The following is an 18,215-nucleotide window of genomic DNA, read 5'->3' as shown; positions in this document are numbered from 1 at the left end:
CCCTAGCCTGGATTTCAGTAAGCGGGAATTGCAAGCCACAGTCCCTGCAAAACCACCCCAGGATTAGGGTAGAGGCATCCATGGTCAGGTGGTCTGTGGCTACAGGCGGAGGAGACGGAAGCAGGGCCAGTACAGGTGTTGCGGATCTTCCGAACCATCATGGGAGTCCCTCTCAAACTCCCGCCTGCAGCCCCCTGTCCGCTTCGCTCCTCTGATTGCTCCACCTCTGGCTTTTAAAGGCTGCTCACCTAGGTCAGGCTAGCCACCCAGGGGAGGCTGATCCCAAGGCTGTGAGGTTGTTTACCCCAGCTGCAGGGCACCATGGCGAAGGACAGCGACCTACCTCCCAGGCACTGGATCGAGAGGTTATGAGACTGACGTGCACAGAGCCTCAAAGAAGAATGACGACTCCTTGTCTTTAAGGTTACACCCTCCACACCAGAAATAAAAGAAAAGATTCACAGCTCAATGTTACACTTGTATTTAACTTATTTCTGAACAGTTAAAATAATTAAAAAAAAAAACACCCCACACGGTTCCCAGGTCCTAGCTCAAGGGAACATTAGTACATTAATGACAGGTCACCGGAACATAATCACACAGTTCAAAGCACTCGTTACGTAAGAGTCTAGAGAACAAATACAGCAGAGTAACAAACAGAACTCCGAAGGGACCGTGGTGTTTCTGCCCTCTCTGCTTGCACGTGCAGCACCAGCCGGGCGACTGGGTGCTCGGGGGTATTAAAAGCTACGCTGTCAAGGTAACGACAAGTGACTGGCTCAGTGATGGTCTGATTGCCAGTGCCTTTTGCATCGGCTTACACTACGGATGGAGTTAGCAGCCCAGTGTCTCCCATCGGAGCACCCAGGCAAGGAGCTGAAAGCGCGGCCACCGTCCGAGGGAAGACAACCGTTCCGCACCCATCGTCTCCGGGATTTTTACAGTGGGGAAAAAACTCGGTTTTGCAAGGCGGCTCAGGAGCACTGACCTCTGCTTGGGACCGGCTGGCCAGAGGCAGGTCACCCCTTCCAGAAGGAACGATTCAGCAAGTAGAACTGGACAGAGAATTCCATCGCCGCCGCGGCGCTAACAGGATCGACTCACGGTACCAGTGAAATCAGCAGCGAGGATCCAAAGACGGGCAGGCGGCGGAAGTGGTGAGGAAGGAGGATCAAGTTTTACCAGCTCACTCTTCCGGCCATGACCACACCAGAGAGCTGCCGCTTATTTTTTCGTCTTGAAAAAGAATCTGGAAACTCCTCCAGGTGGGACACGGTTAAAAAGCAACTGGCAGCCCAGGGGCTGGCGGTGATCCAAGCATCCCTTGGGGACGCCCACACAGCAGCGGGGGGTTGCAATGCTTTGCCTGGGGAGTCGGATACCTTAACCCCTGCTTGTTTGTACCTAGCCACAGCAGCGCAGCTGCCGGCGTGGGCTTGCCGGGCAGGGCCGCAGCAGGGGGCACGGGTACGCTCAGGCCCAGCCAGGCTGGCACTAGCAGGCTTGTTCAGGAAGAGTTAGCGCGGGCGATACTGCGGCCGTGGCCAGCTAGGGGGAGGAGTCGGCCACCAGGGTGTTTGGAAAGGCACCTAGGGAAGGATTTCGAAGGCCGCAAGCGGGTCGGTTTCCGATCCAGCCTCAGCACCGCACGTTACGACAGGGCGCCCGCCTCTGATCAAGCCGGGCTGGGCAGGGAACCTGCCAGCAGCCGCCAAACCTCACCATCAGCGGCACTCTGAGGCGCTATTAACCCGTCTTCCACAGCCAGGAGATGCCGTCACAGCTCACAAGTCCCAGCAGGACATCTTCCGTCTCAGCCCAGGACTCGCTGGCTGGCTCCCGATGGGGACCGGGCACGGCGTGCGGGGACGGGGCGAGGTTTGGCTCCAGGAGCAGAGCTCCGGGGAGAGGGCAGGGCGACAGCGAAGCAGAAAACCAGCAGGCACAGGGAGGAAATTCACTGGCAGGCCCGCCCTCCGGAGGGTCGGCTGAAGTTCTCCTCGCTTCCTGGAAACCTTGTTGCTTGTGGCAGGAAGGGGGCAACTGCACGGTAAAGCGCAGGAAGAGAAAAGCAGTACGCCCACCTCGCACGCCCGCCTCGCACGCCCGCCTCGCACGCCCGCCTCGCACGGCCCTGATAAGTTCGCTGGGGTGGTCAGCAATCCCAATGGCTGGATTTCAGATCATCCTCCCCATCCCCCAAAGATACCAAAGTCAAGGGGCATCGACCAGGTCGCCCCCGTTTCTTTCTGGCCATTTTCTCGTTTTTTTACCTACACGGAAGAATTGCCCCTCTACACCAACTGCGCCTGAGCTCCCTAGGCCAGTTAGTCACAGTGTAGCTCCCACCTCTGCAGGGGGCCACCCTCTCCTCCCATCCCCCGCCACGTGGGTCCCCACCTGCCTGTCCCGCAAACGGGCCACGTCATCCCCGCCACAGGCTGGCTGGCTCCTCCGCCTCCCGGTCAGCTTCTCAGCGGGAGGGGCAGCGAGCGGCGACCCAGCAGCCGGCTCTGTGCCGACCACCGGCGGATGCTCAGCAATCCCTGGCCACAGAGGCAGACCCGAGAGGGAGCGGAAGAAAATCAGCAGACGCTTGAGCAAAAAGCCCGACCCCGGCAGGTGCGGCACACCCGCAGCTCCCAGCCGGACGTGGGGGGATCCCAGAGCGAGGCCCAACGTGCAGTTCGGACAGCGCGGGGAGGGGAGAGATGTGCACCCGACCACTGAGGGCACAAGGCCCACAATGCAGAGAACAGCGCAGGCACAGGCGTGTGTGGGGGGTGGGGGAGCACAGCCAGCGACACGGTCTTCCAGTTCAGAAACAAATCTAACGTAGTCTGGTGTCCACAACGCTCCCAGCCCTCAACTCCCGCCTCCTGACACCCTCAGCTCCGGCAGCGAGCGTCCACCCCGGAAAGGGGCAACCGCAGGGCTGGAATTCACTCAGGCCCACCGTCAGGGGGCAGACGCTGGCTTTCGGGGATCAGCCACGCGCCAGGTGACCCCTGCCTGCCCTGGAGCTGCCAACAGGTGTTGGCGGTGCTGTCATGGGTCGTCTTGTTCTTACCGTCCCGCCTCCCGCTTCCACATCGCCCGGCCCGAGCAGCAAGGCGAGGCTGGGAGAAGGGGCCGCCTGCAGACGGCCGGCGTGGTTCATTTCCAAGTGATGTGCAGCCCTCGGCACCTCTAGTCCTCGCCTCTGGCTCCTTTCATTTTTCTTCTTTTTAAACGCTGCCTTTCCTCCAGCGCTGTTGGGGACTGTGCAGCCCGTTCACACGCAGATCCTGAGCGCAGGAGAGAGCGCGCACAACCTCTCTCGACGCGACAGTCTCATAAGGACGTTATTCCCCCGCCCCCGGTGAACACGGATCACCCCATAGCCAGGGGCGATAGTGCTTTCTTAGCGAAGAAGGAAACCGAACTCTCAGAAGGAACAAGGGTAGGACCGTGTACAGCTGGGGTAGGATTCTCCGTCGAGTAGTTCGGTACTTAAGTACCCAGACTTGGTCCCTTTTGGAGAGTCACGTCACTCTACCATTTGTCCAAAACATACGTATGGCAGCAGCCGGTCCCCCGTGTACTGTACAAACGGATTCCGACAGCAGACCTGCGTCCCCAGGGCTGCTGACAAACCCAGCAGTGCGCAGACGTTTCAAACCAGTGGCAGGGAGCGGCAGGGTGAGGACAGTCAATGGTGATCTGGAGCAGCGCCGTCGCCACGTCTGGCCAGAAAGCGCTATGCCTCTCTCCGAGTCCTCATCAGTCACAAATCCAACACGGCAGCAGGCGCCGGCCCCTCGGGACACTGATAAAACGGCAAGACCCTCTATAGCAACCAGGGCGCAGGCACGATCTTCTAGCCCGGCCTGCTGGAAGACGGGAAGCGACGAGACAAACGAGGGAAGAAGCGCTCGAGTCTGCGGCCATCTCCGTACCGGCCTCTGTTCTCACCCGGCCACAGGGCGGCTCCGTAATAACGACGGAACGGGGCTCCGGTCACTCCAAGGACGCGACTTAGAACTGCATTTCCTCAGCAGCAACTCAGAGTGAAACCCACGAGCCACTTGCCCCTGCTGTGGGGATCTGGCACGTCTGAGATGCCCGACCACCCGCTGGCAGCTCAGCACCGTCCTAGGGATCAGCACTCGGTCTGGACTCAGCCTTCGGTGCCTCTGCACGTGGACGCCAGATCACGGGACGAGTTCATTTATTTTGCTCTTTCTACCATAATGTAAGCAGCAGGGAAGCAGGGGGCCCGTCAGTGGTCAGCCCTAAGAGAGGCCCTTGAGAGGCGCTGCGGGTCCTACGCCCTCCTGAAGACAATTGGGAACTGGGTGTTGCTTTTTTGCACGGCCTCACGCTCCTTTGGAGCTGGACGGAGTCCTCGGAGCTCTGCCGGCGACCTTCCGACCCTGCCCGCCTCCCCCTCTGCTCGCTCCTCCCGAGGCCCCGAGCGCAATTCTTGCCCGTCGGGCTAGCTACGTGCACCCCGGCGCTGGTGGGAGAGGGACGGCCAAGCGAGTTAGAGTGGTGCCCTGGCGAGCCCCAGAAAAGCAAAGCTGACGAGACCGTCGCGGTCAAGTCTCAGTCCCAGCCTGAGAGCGGAGGAGACAGGGGGCGTTGGCTTCCCAGCGCAGGCTGACGGAGGCAGAGGTGTCTGCCGCAGGAGAGCTGGGCCTAAGCTTTGTATCGGAAACATGGACGAGATTCTTTCACTTCCCCCGTTCTTCCAAAAGCCAGGACCCTGGGGTCCCCGTTCCCAGCGCCTTCTGGGTCCCCACGGAGCCTCGTGGTCTAGCGCACCGGCGGAGGCGTGGCGTGGCCCTCCCGCCTGCCAGGGGGCGCTTTCTGTTCGGAGTGAAAACGGCTCTCAGCGGTCGGAGCCAGCGGCCGATTCGGTCTGATCACCGGGACACGCGGGAATGGGCGTCCTGGTCCAGGGGGCGGTGCCAGGCCCGAGGAAGGTCGCCAGACTCCTCCCCTCACCCGCACTGCTGCAGAGCCGGCTTCGCGGTACAGCCAGCAGGTCCACCCCCCGGCCACGCCAATGAGAAAACACCCGCCTGCCCCAGCCACCCGGGGGGATCTGCCTCATCAGCCACAGGCCCCAACCCCGCCACGCACTCCACGGACCACTCATTGGCCTCACTTGTGTTCTCACGTGGGGATGTGGCCAGCCACAAAAGCTAACACGATTCAAAGCACCTCCCTCTTCTGCCCTCTGGTCGGGACACCTCCTGGAGGAGGAGGAAAGAGGGTGCCCTTGTCTTCGCCCCACCATGCCTCATGTTTCTATCTCGTCAGAGGAACGCACCCTAATCCATCCACAAAACCCACGCCGCCTTCAGGGCCACGGCAGGAGAACCCAGACCTGGCCTGGGTACAGAGAATGCCTCTGACAGCGGAATACTGCCCTGTGCCCCACCCCTGCGTAATACTGGACGTGGGACTTTGGCAGAAGCCAGCTAAACCTAAGATGGGCGCCCCTGGACCGTGGAGGGAAACGGCAATACATCCGGCCCCCGAAGGGCTAGGAGCCGGCAGGGGGCCCATGTGGGGCTGCACTGCCAGCTGCAGCTCCCCAAGGCCAGGCCTCCAGAGACAACGCCCACAGGCGGCGGGGGGTTCCTCTCCCTCCCGCACTGCGGTTGTTGCTTTGCAGAGTCAGCAGCTACATGGTCTCACAAACAGCCAGCAATGGTTTTGTGGAATATTCTAAGCAGCAGCCCCTCCCCACAGCCCGGCAGGGGCGCTCAGCAGGATGCACAGTGCAACGATTCGTTTGCTTAACACCAAGCAACGTCTGGCAACACGGAACGTATATTTATAGGACATCTCTGCCGGGGCAAGAGGGAGGGAAGGGTGGTGGGGCAGAGCGGCGAGGCGGGGGGGGGGGGGGGTCGCTTAAAAACGTCCATCGTTCATGAAGGACCAGACATCTTCATAGCAGCACTTCAGCAGCCAGCTGCGCCGCGTAGACCTTGCCGAGATCAACCGCGGGCCAGCTGAGTTTCAGAAACGAATCCGAGAGCCTCCCTCTTCCGCAAGGATTGGTTACGGGGATAGTTCCTTTGTCCTGGCATTGGCAGATCATTGAAATACTGCAGCTTAAACGAGTTCTGGGGAAACAGAAACACGGACAATCCTTTGGTGCACAAAATTCTCGCATCGTTTTAAGATCAGAGCGGCCAGACTAGGTCAGATCAAAGGTCCATCCAGCACAGTGTCCTGTCTGCCCACAGTGGCCAATGCCAGCTGCCCCAGAGGGAGTGAACACAACAGGGAATCCTCATGCGATCCTTCTCCTGTCGCCCATTTCCAGACAAACAGAGGCTAGGACACCATTCCTACCCATCCTGGTGAATAACCATGAATGGACCTAACCCCCATGAATCTATCCAACTCTTTTTCGAACCCTGTTTAAAGTCCTGGTCTTCACAACATCCTCTGGCGAGGAGTTCCACAGGTTGCCTGTGTTGTGTGAAGTAGTACTTCCTTTGGTTTGCTCTAAACCTGCTGCCTATAAGGAAAACCTCTTATTTACAGTGCATTCCGAGCAGGTGAAAGGTGCTAGGTTCAGGGCTCTGGTCGGGGTTTATTTTTACACGGAACAGGGAGAACGTGCCCCAGGCTGTGATACACAGCAAACCTGCCGCACCCTCACCAGGAATTCCAACTGCCACCAGGGGCCCCAGATGCAAGAGTGGCAGATACACTAACCGAAATAGGCAAGCCAAGGCCAGCCTAAGCAGCACCCTCCAACAGCCTCGCTTACAGCGCTGATCCCCTATAGCAGCCTAGAAGTGGTAACTCCTTGCTGGGAGAAAAGCTGGGGGGATAACACCCCCCCCCCCACACAGGCGAGGCCTGGTCTTAGCAGCCTACAGCCAACGTGGCTGGGGGTTGGGCCCTATTCAGAGAGAATTCTGTACATCAGCAAATTTCCATTTCCCCAGGCTGGACTCGCTCACTTGCCCCTCCCGCGTGGCTCACCCTTGGGGAAGCGGAGCGGCCACTCCCCGGGATGCAGGGCATCCGGCATGATTCGGCAGAACCCTCTCGCTGGGCGACAACTGGCCAGGACCAAGCAACAGCTCCTCCACTCACTCGACAGAACACCCCCACCTCCCGCCCGTCTCCCGCCTGATTTAATTGCTGGGGAGGCCGGGGTTGTAAGGGTTGCAGGCGCCACATGCCAGGAGTCCTACAATCAGCCCTGCTCAAAGGTGTCTCCTGGCAGGCTGATGGTTTGCCTCGGCGCCCCCGGCCCGGCTCACCTGTGCACGCGCGCGGTCCAGTGTGGGGCGCTTTATCTGGAGATGTAGGTGTATGTTCTGGACGGGGAGCGGGTCGGTTCAGCCTGGGCAGCTGGGTCGTTCAGGAAGTCCCACATGAGGATCGTGTCGTCGTGTGAGCTGCTGATGATCTGGAACTCGTCAAACTGGAGTCGGAAGACTCTCCCAGAATGCTCCTAGGCAGGGCCAGAGACAGAAGAGGCATCGCTTTACAGACTGCCTGGCGCCGGCAGAGTGTGCGTGTGTGTGTGGGGGGGAGAGGTGTGGGGGTGGGAACATTAACAAGGGCTTGAATGGATTCAGTTTTGGTCAGCCGACCTTCCCTGGCCAACATGGCACAAGCTAAGCCCTCTCCGGGCCTGGGAGCAGAGACCTGGCGCTCGGGGGATGCCAGCCCCGAGTGTTCCCGGGATTAAGGACGTTCCGGTGTATTCAAATAGCCGGGGATGGTGTTTCCAACGACCGAGTGATGCTCCGGGGGGGCGGGGGAAGAGCGGGACCACCGCAGCAGGCGCCGCGCAGAGACCGCAGGAGAGAGGCATCTCGAAAGGCTGCTTTGCAAACCAACTTTCCAGTCCGCGATTCCTCACTGGGATCCCGCTCCCTAAAGCGCCTCTGGACCCTGCCCCCCCAGCTCACGTGCTCCTGCCAGCAGGGAGTTCTGGTGTCCTTGCTCAGGTTCCTACGTGTCCGCCCCACAGCCCGATTGACAGTGCGGCTATTGCGGGTGCGTGCTCCCCACTGCTGGGAAACGCAGGTGGCACTGCCCTAGTCCAGTGTTTCTGAAACGTTTTACGATGGAGGAACACCAAACACGGGTTTTTTTTAAATGAGGAACGCCAAGGACTTTTTGTTGAGAAAAAAAATAGGGTGGGGGGAAAAAAAGTTGCCTGCCCCTTTAAGCGCGGCCATTTTGAACTCTGTTCTCCGCGGCCACGGAACAGTTTAAGAAACGCTGCCCTAGTCCAACTAAGCCGGCCTGGTTCGGAGACACACACGGGGCCCCAGCAGCGCCTCTGACCGGCACAGGATCAGCCCTTCACGTACTGGGCTCAGACTCTGCGGGCAGGTACAGCTCGAACCTCTCTGGTCCGGCAACATCTGTGCTTGAGCCCCTGGCCCAGAGAGCTGGGTGGCCAGGAGTTGGCCGCGGCAGCCCTGGGGCAGCGGAGCCGCAGCAGCCCTGGCAATGGAGCCTCAGTGGCCCCAGAGCGCCGCGGCAGCTCCGGCATCCAGCTGTGGCAGCCCTGGGACAGGACCCTGGGGCAGGGGAGCTCCACTAGGTCTGCGGATAGACCCTGGGAGAGCCCGGAGACCCATCAGCTGAGGGATGGAATTGACCTCCCTGGTCCGGTCAAGTCCCCCCTTCGGGACCAGTCAGGTCCCCAGGGTGCCGGACCCAGGAGTCCGGCCTGTTCGCTCACAGGCCCTGGCCGCTCCTTGGCGTGGCAGGTGACAAGAGGGGTGGGGGCGGGTTGTGCCGTGCTAATGAGTGGGGCTTCCAAGGTCCTGCCTGACGACCTGCCACTGAGAAAGACTCAGGAGCCTGAACCTCGAGGACCGGCCGCGCGGCTTTACAATGCCCGGCGGCTCGCCCGGCGCCCGAAACAAGCTCCCACGTCCTCGCCTCCGGCTTCTCCAAGTGAACCGCAGGCTGGATGCAAACCCTCCCGGAAAGGCACAGCACCAGTCAGGCTGCGTCGGGCCTCTCGCTAACACGTCTCCGCTCTGAGCTCGGGGCCACTCCAGGCCTCGTCTGCATGGGCGTTTCCCCGACGCTCCAGAGCCACCGCGACTCCTCTGCCGGGCACCGGCGGGAGAGAGCAAAACGGGCGTGCAGCCCAGTCCAAGGGCCGGAAGCCAGGGAGCCCGTCAGTGCCACGGTGAGGACGGCTTTGGTCCTGTGCCCCGAGGAGCTGGGGTGTTTCTCTATTAATGGAGGCCAGTCGCTCGGCCCCCACTAGCAACCCTACAATAAACACCCCAGTGAGTGGGTGCAAAGCAGAAACCGTCGCCAGCAGATTTCAGCGATGCACTTAAATCCGTTCTAAGAGGACGAAGCACGTCTGGACCTGCCCTGCCGGAACCCCGGCCCTTCGGCCGCCTCACGGACAGCCAGAGCTCTCTAGCGGGGAGAAGGCGGCTCAGCAAACGGGCCGGTCGCCCAGGTTACGCCGACTCCAGTGGGATCAGTGCCTCTGCCGGTGCCAACTCGCCCGGCGCCACTGCGGTGCAGGGTCTGACGCGGGGATTCGGGAGCCGAGCAGACACGTCCCAGGGTGCCACGGGGCTGCTGTGGAGCTGACTCCGTGGCTGCTGAAGGTCCCACGGCACTGTCTGCACGGCTGCGGTTTGAGCAATCCCAGGCCGTACACGCGGACACGTCTGCCAGCCTGCCCCGTGAGGCCTCCTAGCTACCTCGCACCAGCTCACGCACGCCCGGCACACCACAGCCTCGACAGGGCCCGGCCTCCTCCCACCGAACCCCCCCCAACCAAAAGCTCTTACCACGAGGGTCCGCAGACACAGGGTCCCCGCTGGAGCGCGGGGGTCCAGCGCAGCCACGAGATCCCACACTTTAATTTTCCTGGAGAGGAGAGGGGGACAAGAGAACAGTGTGACCGGCTCATCAGCCATTCACCTGCCCCAGCACTGACAGTGACCCCGGCTCCTGGCAAACCCGCCTCTCTGCTCCCACACCTGCCTCCTGTCTTCTCTCTAGGCTCCGGCAGAGAGCGACCTGCAGAAACCCGGCTGGGGACGGTAACCCGACATCTGCTCCCCAGTGGCAAACGGGCCAAAGCCAGGAAGGGGAGGGAGCGCGGCAGCGGGGCTGACAACGTGACATTCTCTAGTCTCTGTGGGACAAGAACTGGGCATTACGTCTCCCCTCCTCCAACTGGGCCACCCACGCCACCGGCTCCTACAGCGCGGGCAGGCGGGGCTGGCTTCGACAAGGCTCAAACCCTGCAGAGAACAGGACACATCCTCACCACCACAGCCTGGCAGGCCCTGGCACGGGGCCCAGCTTGCTGGAGGTTCGGCGTTGGCGAGGGCACCAGCGACTTAACATTCGACTGCACCAAAATCTGACGTCAGCTTGGCTCCAAAACGGGCTGGGTGGGAGATTTCCCTCCCCTCCCGCCAGGCCCCCAGCCCTCGAGCTCATCACTCGCCCAGCTCCCGGGGACGAGGCAGCGACGGGCTCGCAGGAGGGAGGGTGCTAGCCACAGGATGGGGCAGAACGAAGCGTGGGGAAGCCGCACGCCCTCCTTTCGACCAGTCTGCCGGCTTCGGGCTGGAAGCCAGTGGTGTCTACGGGCTCGGAGAGGGACTCCCTGCCCAGGAGACGGAAGCTGACTTCGTGGCATAGGGGACGCGTGATCCAAGTAGCTACACAAGGGCCCCGTAGAGCGTGGAGTCAGGCAAGCCGGGAAGCGGGGTCACCTCCAGGACCTACCTCTGCCACAGCTGCAAAGCCAGGGCTGGCGCAGAGCAAGCCAGGCAACTGCCCGGTGCCCCATGCCGCGGGGGGCCCGCCAAGCTATGTGGCTGCGGCTTTGGCGTCGGCCCCAGGTGGCAGGATTTCGGCTTTCTGGGCCGCAGGGAATCTGACACTGGCCAGGCTTGGAGGATGCCCTGGAGCGTGGCCCCGCTCAGGGGGCCGGGTTGAGAGCCACTGCTCTCTGCTACTCGCGTACGTGAGGGGAAGGCAGCGGGCTCTGGTGCACCGCGGCCGCGAGAGGCACCTGGCTACTCGACACGACAGGCGCGGATCCTGAGATGTTCCCCCCCATCCCTCCTGCCCCCGCCCACCTTCGCCTGGCTAGGAGCCGTCTGCTTCAGCTGAGCTCTGCCAACAGGAGCCCCCAGGTATGTGACTCCTGTTCAAAGCAGGGATGTAAAACCCTGTGTGATTGGCTAACACTGATGGGGGGAGGGTAGGTGAGGGGGTTCCTCCAGCCTGGCCAGAGCTGCCCTTGCCTGCGATGAACGCACCTGGGCCTGGCGGAGACACTGGAGATCTGGTACGCACTCCCCCCCCCGGGCAGAGCGCTAGGGATCTGGTACGCACTCCCCCCCCCCCGGGCAGAGCGCTAGGGATCTGGTACACACTCCCCCCCCCGGTCATCGCTAGGGATCTGGTACGCACTCCCCCCCCCCGGGCAGAGCGCTAGGGATCTGGTACACACTCCCCCCCCGGGCAGAGCGCTAGGGATCTGGTACGCACTCCCACCCCGGGCAGAGCGCTAGGGATCTGGTACGCACTCCCCCCCCCCGGGCAGAGCGCTAGGGATCTGGTACGCACTCCCCCCCCCCAGGCAGAGCGCTAGGGATCTGGTACGCACTCCCCCCCCGGGCAGAGCGCTAGGGATCTGGTACGCACTCCCCCCCCCGGGCAGAGCGCTAGGGATCTGGTACGCACTCCCCCCCCCCCCCCGGGCAGAGTGCTAGGGATCTGGTACACACTCCCCCCCCGGGCAGAGCGCTAGGGATCTGGTACGCACTCCCCCCCCGGGGAGAGCGCTAGGGATCTGGTACGCACTCCCCCCCCCCCCGGGCAGAGCGCTAGGGATCTGGTACGCACTCCCCCCCCCCCCCCCGGGCAGAGTGCTAGGGATCTGGTACGCACTCCCCCCCCGGGGAGAGCGCTAGGGATCTGGTACGCACTCCCCCCCCAGGCAGAGCGCTAGGGATCTGGTACGCACTCCCCCCCCGGGGAGAGCGCTAGGGATCTGGTACGCACTCCCCCCCCCCCCCCCGGGCAGAGCGCTAGGGATCTGGTACGCACTCCCCCCCCCCCCCCGGGCAGAGCGCTAGGGATCTGGTACGCACTCCCCCCCCCCCCGGGCAGAGCGCTAGGGATCTGGTACGCACTCCCCCCCCCCCGGGCAGAGCGCTAGGGATCTGGTACGCACTCCCCTCCCCCCCCGGGCAGAGCGCTAGGGATCTGGTACACACTCCCCCCCCCGGTCATCGCTAGGGATCTGGTACGCACTCCCCCCCCCCGGGGAGAGTGCTAGGGATCTGGTACACACTCCCCCCCCGGGCATCGCTAGGGATCTGGTAAGCACTCCCCCCCCCCCCGGGAAGAGCGCTAGGGATCTGGTAAGCACTCCCCCCCCCCCCGGGCAGAGCGCTAGGGATCTGGTAAGCACTCCCCCCCCGGGCAGAGCGCTAGGGATCTGGTAAGCACTCCCCCCCCGGGCAGAGCGCTAGGGATCTGGTAAGCACTCCCCCCCCGGGAAGAGCGCTAGGGATCTGGTAAGCACTCCCCCCCCGGGAAGAGCACTAGGGATCTGGTAAGCACTCCCCCCCCCCGGCAGGGCGCTAGGGATCTGGTAAGCACTCCCCCCCCCCCCGGGAAGAGCGCTAGGGATCTGGTAAGCACTCCCCCCCCGGGAAGAGCGCTAGGGATCTGGTACGCACTCCCCCCCCGGCAGAGCGCTAGGGATCTGGTACGCACTCCCCCCCCGGCAGAGCGCTAGGGATCTGGTACACACTCCCCCCCCGGCAGAGCGCTAGGGATCTGGTAAGCACTCCCCCCCCGGCAGAGCGCTAGGGATCTGGTAAGCACTCCCCCCCCGGGCAGAGCGCTAGGGATCTGGTACGCACTCCCCCCCCGGCAGAGCGCTAGGGATCTGGTAAGCACTCCTCCCCCCCCCAGGCAGAGCGCTAGGGATCTGGTGTCAGAGTCAGGCGTGAGGCGTTCTGCATGGATCTGCCACATGAAAGCGCTGGGAAACACTCACCAGAGAAGACCTGCTCCAGGAGACCGGGGGCACGTTCCCAGCTCTCACCCTTGGCCCACGTGTGAGACGGGCGCACCTGCCCACAGGGCTAGCTGCCCCCAGGGAGGGGAGGAGGGGGGATGCCAGGAGGGGCCCCCGGTAAGCAGCTCACCCATCGTACGCCCCGCTGACTATCCTCTTGTTATCGAAGCGGATGCATCTCACCAGCTCCTCGTGGCCTTCCAGGACGCGCAGGCAGGCCCCGCACTCTATGTCCCACAGCCTGCAAGAGAGGAGGGAGAAGAGGAGCCGGGCCGAGAAGCCGGGCCGCGATGCAATGCTCGGCGGTGCCTGTCCCGGCGCCTGGGTGCTGTGCAGAGGAAGAGCACGGCGCGGGCAGGGAAGATACTAAACTCATCAGCCCAGGTGGAGCGTCTTTCCCAAGGACAGTCCTGCCATGTTAGGCTCTCCTGGGGCTGAGGGCAAGGGGCTTGAGGCCTGGCAAAGCGACGACTCCGGATCGCCTGCGTGGCCTCCCCACCTGACCAGCCACAACGCCCCCCCGGCGCGGGCCCTGCCACCCCCGCCCGGGACACACCTGCACTCCGAAACAGGCAGGGGATTGAGGCTTGGCCTTCCCTGGGCAGCTCCCTGCTGGGGCTGACCAGGCGCGGCTCGGGGCTTGGGTAGAGAGATCTCCCCCCGCGGCCGGCCGGCGCCTCAGTGCAGGGCTCAATGGGAAGCTGCGCGCTAGGCAGTGTGGGGAGACTGCTAATACCAGGCCCCGGAGAGGCATCGGAATCCGGATTTCACGCCAGGATGAGACGGAGATTCTGTGGCTCCCTTCGGGCGCTTGTCCCCCTCCCGGGGCCTTATTGCTAATTTGCATTGGTCAGGCTTGAACTTCCAGCCACTGGTTCTCGTGACGCCTTTAGGTGCCGAAGAAAAGCCCTGTACTCGCCATTACTGTCTCCTGGCGAAGGCACGTCTGCTCCGTGAGCACGTCACCACCTGAGCTTGCTGAGGAGCTGAACAGATTGAGCTCTGAGTGTCTCTCTGGTAGGCACTTGGTGGCTTTCCCTCCGAACTGTACCCGCGTATTCACCCTCCTTTTTCAAATGTGGTCAACACACCTGAGCAGGCAGTTCCACATCAGCCTCACCAACAGCACATGCCTCGCGGCGCAGACACAACCGCTTGAGACCGCTCCAAAGAGGGGGTTATCGTAGAACACTAGGACTGGAAGGGACCTCGCGAGGTCATCGAGTCCAGTCCCCTGCCCTCACGGCAGGACCCAGCACTGTCTAGACCATCCCTGACAGACATTTATCTAACCTGCTCTTAAATATCTCCACAGATGGGGATTCCACAACCTCCCTGGGCAATTTATTCCAGTGTTTAACCACCCTGACAGGCAGGAACTTTTTCCTAATGTCCAACCTAAACCTCCCTTGCTGTGTCAGCAAGGGAGGTTGTGGAATGTCCATCTCTGGAGAAATTTAAGAGCATTAAGTCCATTGCTTCTTGTTCTATCTTCAGAGGCCAGGAAGAACAAGATTTCTCCCTCCTCCTTGTGACACCCTGTTAGATACCTGTAAACCGCTATCCTCTCCCCTCTCAGCCTTTTTTCCAAACTACACAAGCCCAGTTCTTTCAGCCTTCCTTCATAGGTTATATTCTTTAGACCTTTCATCATTCTTGTTGCTCTTCTCTGGACCCTCTCCAGTTTCTCCACATCGTTCTTTAAATGTGGTGCCCAGAACTGGACACAATCCCCCAGCTGAGGCCTAATCAGCGCAGAGCAGAGCGGAAAAAGGACTTCTCATGTCTTGCTCACAACACTCCTGTTAATGTGTGGGTTGCCACGGAGAACTATTTTAAACATAGCGTCTTTTACACTCCGATACCAACTTGCTCCCCACTCTTTGAAATATCTGAAGCAATTACAATTAGTCTGTTTGCCTTTCACGACTCGGGCAGCGTCCCGAGACGACTCTTGCTTCTCAATGGTCAGCACATTGAAAAACAAACCCAAGAATTTACACTTTTCTGTACCTGTTTGACCGACACTCTCGCCTCCGTTCTCCATAGAGTTTGTTTGGAACAATGAAATCATAGAGCCTTTGGGCCCAGGGTAATTGAGTTTTTGGGTTTAAACAGGAGGGGCCGGTTCCTTAGCTAGGAAATCAGGAGAGCTATGGTAATGTCCGTGGCGCTATGTGACTTGCTCCCACTGAAGGGCTGACCTGAAATCATTTTCAGATAGACTCGTATCTCGAAGGAAGACCAACTTTTTTTGCCTAGGACTGTTGTACGCGCTATATGGGAACAGCATATAACACTCGCCCTTTCGAAAACATTTTCTTCGGGATTCTAATGGTTTTTCAGCCTTTCTGACATCCATCTGCAGACGTTACCATGTCACATTTCACATCCTGCTGCCTGCCACTGAAGGCCGACCTTCGGCACTCAAATCAATTAAAATCAAACCGACATCAAGTCATTCTCGTAGATTACTTAGTAAGCTTCCTTCAGCTCTTTCCCTCAAATACCCACCCTCAACCCATGCTTGTGGAAGGCTGGCAGAGTAAATGACTGCGTAAACTTTGCCCCACGCCCTGAGGGCCGCCGAATTTGGGTTCAGCTAAAATTCGCTGCCAACTCATGAAATTTTAGCACAATTTAACTATCGACTAGGGATTTTATTCCGTGTAAGCATAAGAGTGGATGTAGGGAAAGGCTTCTAGCAAACAAGAGCCTCAGTATTCACCGCTCACAACAGAGGGGTGGTAAAACAGGAAAGCAGATTGCTATTGCTTAGACAGTCCATTCCCGAGTTTCAACTGCAGGGCAAAGGCAGGTGAAGGGCAAAAAAGCGGCAGCCCTAGCACCCATGCATACGACCCAACGACTTCCTCTGCTCAGCTACACATTGATTCAAGCCGACCGAACAAGGCGCGCGAAGGAGAAAACGTTACATCCCTCTAGCCAGCGGCAGCTGCGTGCTTCACCAAGAACACTGGACTCCCAGCACGAAAGGGGTTAAGTCTCTGAGCTGGCCAGGGAAGTGCACGAGGGAGAAAACGGCACTTCGTGCTCTCAACCAGCAGCTCCAAACCCTGCTAGATGTAGAGTTTGGTGCGAGCCCAGGAGGGTTTCTGCGGAGGATTAAATGCTTCTTATTGCACGTCTGACCCTTTAACTAGACACACAGGCCAAATAAAATATCACAAAGGACATTGCGTAAAGTGGTGCTTGCCAGCTCTTGCACTCACCAAAATTGTCTAACCAACTGACTCGCTGATTAGTACGGCACTCTTGAGAGAGGCAGGCCACAAGGCAATGCAGAAAAATGTCTTTCTATAACCCTCCTCAGTTGCTGCCGGCTTCCCCTCCAGCACAGGTGCAGGAGAAGCGGGCACGGACCATTTCGGTTGCCTGACTCTGGCGTGTCCCGAGGACAAGGCCTTGCGTGAGCCGAGAACCTGGCGGGAGCTGCCTCACCTGATGGTGTTATCTGAAGAGCCGCTCACGACTAGCCTATCTCTGTACTGCAGACAGGCGATGCCGCGCTTGTGGCCGTTCAAGGTGCGCACAAACTCGCAGGTGCTAGTGTTCCAGACCTGAGGTGGGGAGAGCAAACACAGAGGGCATCATTAGTGCGGCGCGGGGCCTGCGTGAGAAATGGCTGCGTCCAGGGTGTTCAAAGTCATCCCACCTTGGAGGTCACAAGTCAAATTCACGACGTCACTGCTGGCGTAGGGGAAAACCACCTTCCCGGTGACGTGTGGCTCCGGCCTTCTGCCACTTGCAGGCTGACTCCTTGTTCTGGAGTGTATTAGGACTTGCGCCCACATTTGACCAAGGCACGTGATGTTTACAAGTGCTTTGGTCAAATCTGAATTGGCTTTCTCCCGAGTTTTAGTATCACCAATTCTGATGTTGTCAGGCATCTGGCAATTCTTCTTCATGAACACAGGATTGGGCCAAAAGAAATCTGACGAGGTTCAACAAAACAAGGGCAGGGTCCTGCACTTGAGATGGAAAATCCCAAGCATTGCTGCAGGCTGGGGACCGACTGGCTAAGCAGCAGTTTGGCAGAAAAGAACCTGGGGACTGCAGTGAATGAGAAGCCGGATATGAGGCTACAAGGATGCCCCGTTGACAAGAAGGCTAATGGCATATTAGGGTGAGTTAGGAGGAGCATTACCAGCAGATCTAGAGAAGTGATTATTCCTCTATTTGGCACGGGTGAGGCCACATCTGGAGTAGTGTGTCCAGTTCTGGGCCCCCCGCTACAGAAAGGATGTGGACACATTGGAGAGGGTCCAGCGGAGGGCAACCAAAATGATTCGGGGGTTGGAGCACATGACCTGCAAGGAGAGGCTGAGGGATTGGGGCTTATTTAGTCTGCAGAAGCGATGAGTGAGGGGGGATTTGAGAGCAGCCTTCGACTTCCTGAAGGGAGGTTCCAAAGAGGCTGGGGGAAGGCTGGTCTCAGTGGGGGCAGATGGCAGAATGAGGAGCAATGGGCTCAAGTCGCAGCGGGGGAGGTCTAGGTTGGACATTAGGAAAAACTATTTCCCTAGGCGGGTGGGGAAGCGCTGGGCTGGGTTCCCTAGGGAGGGGTGGGATCTCCATCCCTAGAGGTGTTTAAGTCCCAGCTGGACACAGCCCTGGCTGGGATGGCTGAGTTGGGGTTGGTCCTGCTTTGGGAGGGGGCTGGACACGGTCACTCCTAGGGTCTCATCCAGCCCTAGGATTTGATGATTCCAACAATGACCAGGGCAGTAAACGAACAGCCTTTGAAATGTCTCACCTTTATGGTCCTGTCACCTGAGGCCGACACAATATACTTGTCATCAAAGTCCACGACGTTGACGGCAGCTCTGTGTCCGACCAGGACCCTCCGCAGGGTGATGTCTGTGGGGGACGCCATGTCCCACACGGCGATGGAGCGGTCTTTGGAACAAGTCACCATCATGCCATTGGCAAAGCGCAGGTGCAGGACGGCCTCGCAGTGGTGAATCAGCGTGTTTAGCATCTCGCCTGTATTGACGTCCCACACCCTGCAATTCACACAGTGTTTCAAACCGACGGGAGGGAGAGAGGGTGACAAATGACACGCGATTGTCCTGCAGGAAAAGAAACATCAGGCCTGTGGCTCTAGGACAAGCAAAGCCCA

The 18,215-nt window shown here is 60.1% G+C and overlaps 1 protein-coding gene across 12 annotated transcripts in view; it reads right to left on the bottom strand.

Annotated features, from left to right (window-relative positions):
* Positions 1–465: 465 nt before the first annotated feature.
* Positions 466–18,215, bottom strand: part of BTRC (beta-transducin repeat containing E3 ubiquitin protein ligase) — a 172,875-nt gene continuing 155,125 nt past the window's right edge. For 11 of the 12 annotated variants that reach the window (XM_075935603.1, XM_075935608.1, XM_075935610.1 and 8 more), the window contains 6 exons: positions 17,850–18,099; positions 16,535–16,653; positions 13,203–13,313; positions 9,807–9,885; positions 7,281–7,474; positions 466–6,122 (listed from right to left, as the gene is read on the bottom strand). In XM_075935603.1, coding sequence (XP_075791718.1) covers positions 7,313–7,474; positions 9,807–9,885; positions 13,203–13,313; positions 16,535–16,653; positions 17,850–18,099 — 721 coding nt within the window. In that variant the 3' untranslated portion in view covers positions 466–6,122; positions 7,281–7,312. The remainder of the gene's footprint in view (positions 6,123–7,280; positions 7,475–9,806; positions 9,886–13,202; positions 13,314–16,534; positions 16,654–17,849; positions 18,100–18,215) is intronic. The other variant, XM_075935605.1, reaches the window with a different exon arrangement.

Source organism: Pelodiscus sinensis, chromosome 8 (assembly GCF_049634645.1).
Source record: "Pelodiscus sinensis isolate JC-2024 chromosome 8, ASM4963464v1, whole genome shotgun sequence".
NCBI lineage: Eukaryota > Metazoa > Chordata > Testudines > Trionychidae > Pelodiscus > Pelodiscus sinensis.
Note: the sequence above shows the minus strand (reverse complement) of the source record. Positions and strands in the feature narration are given on the sequence as shown.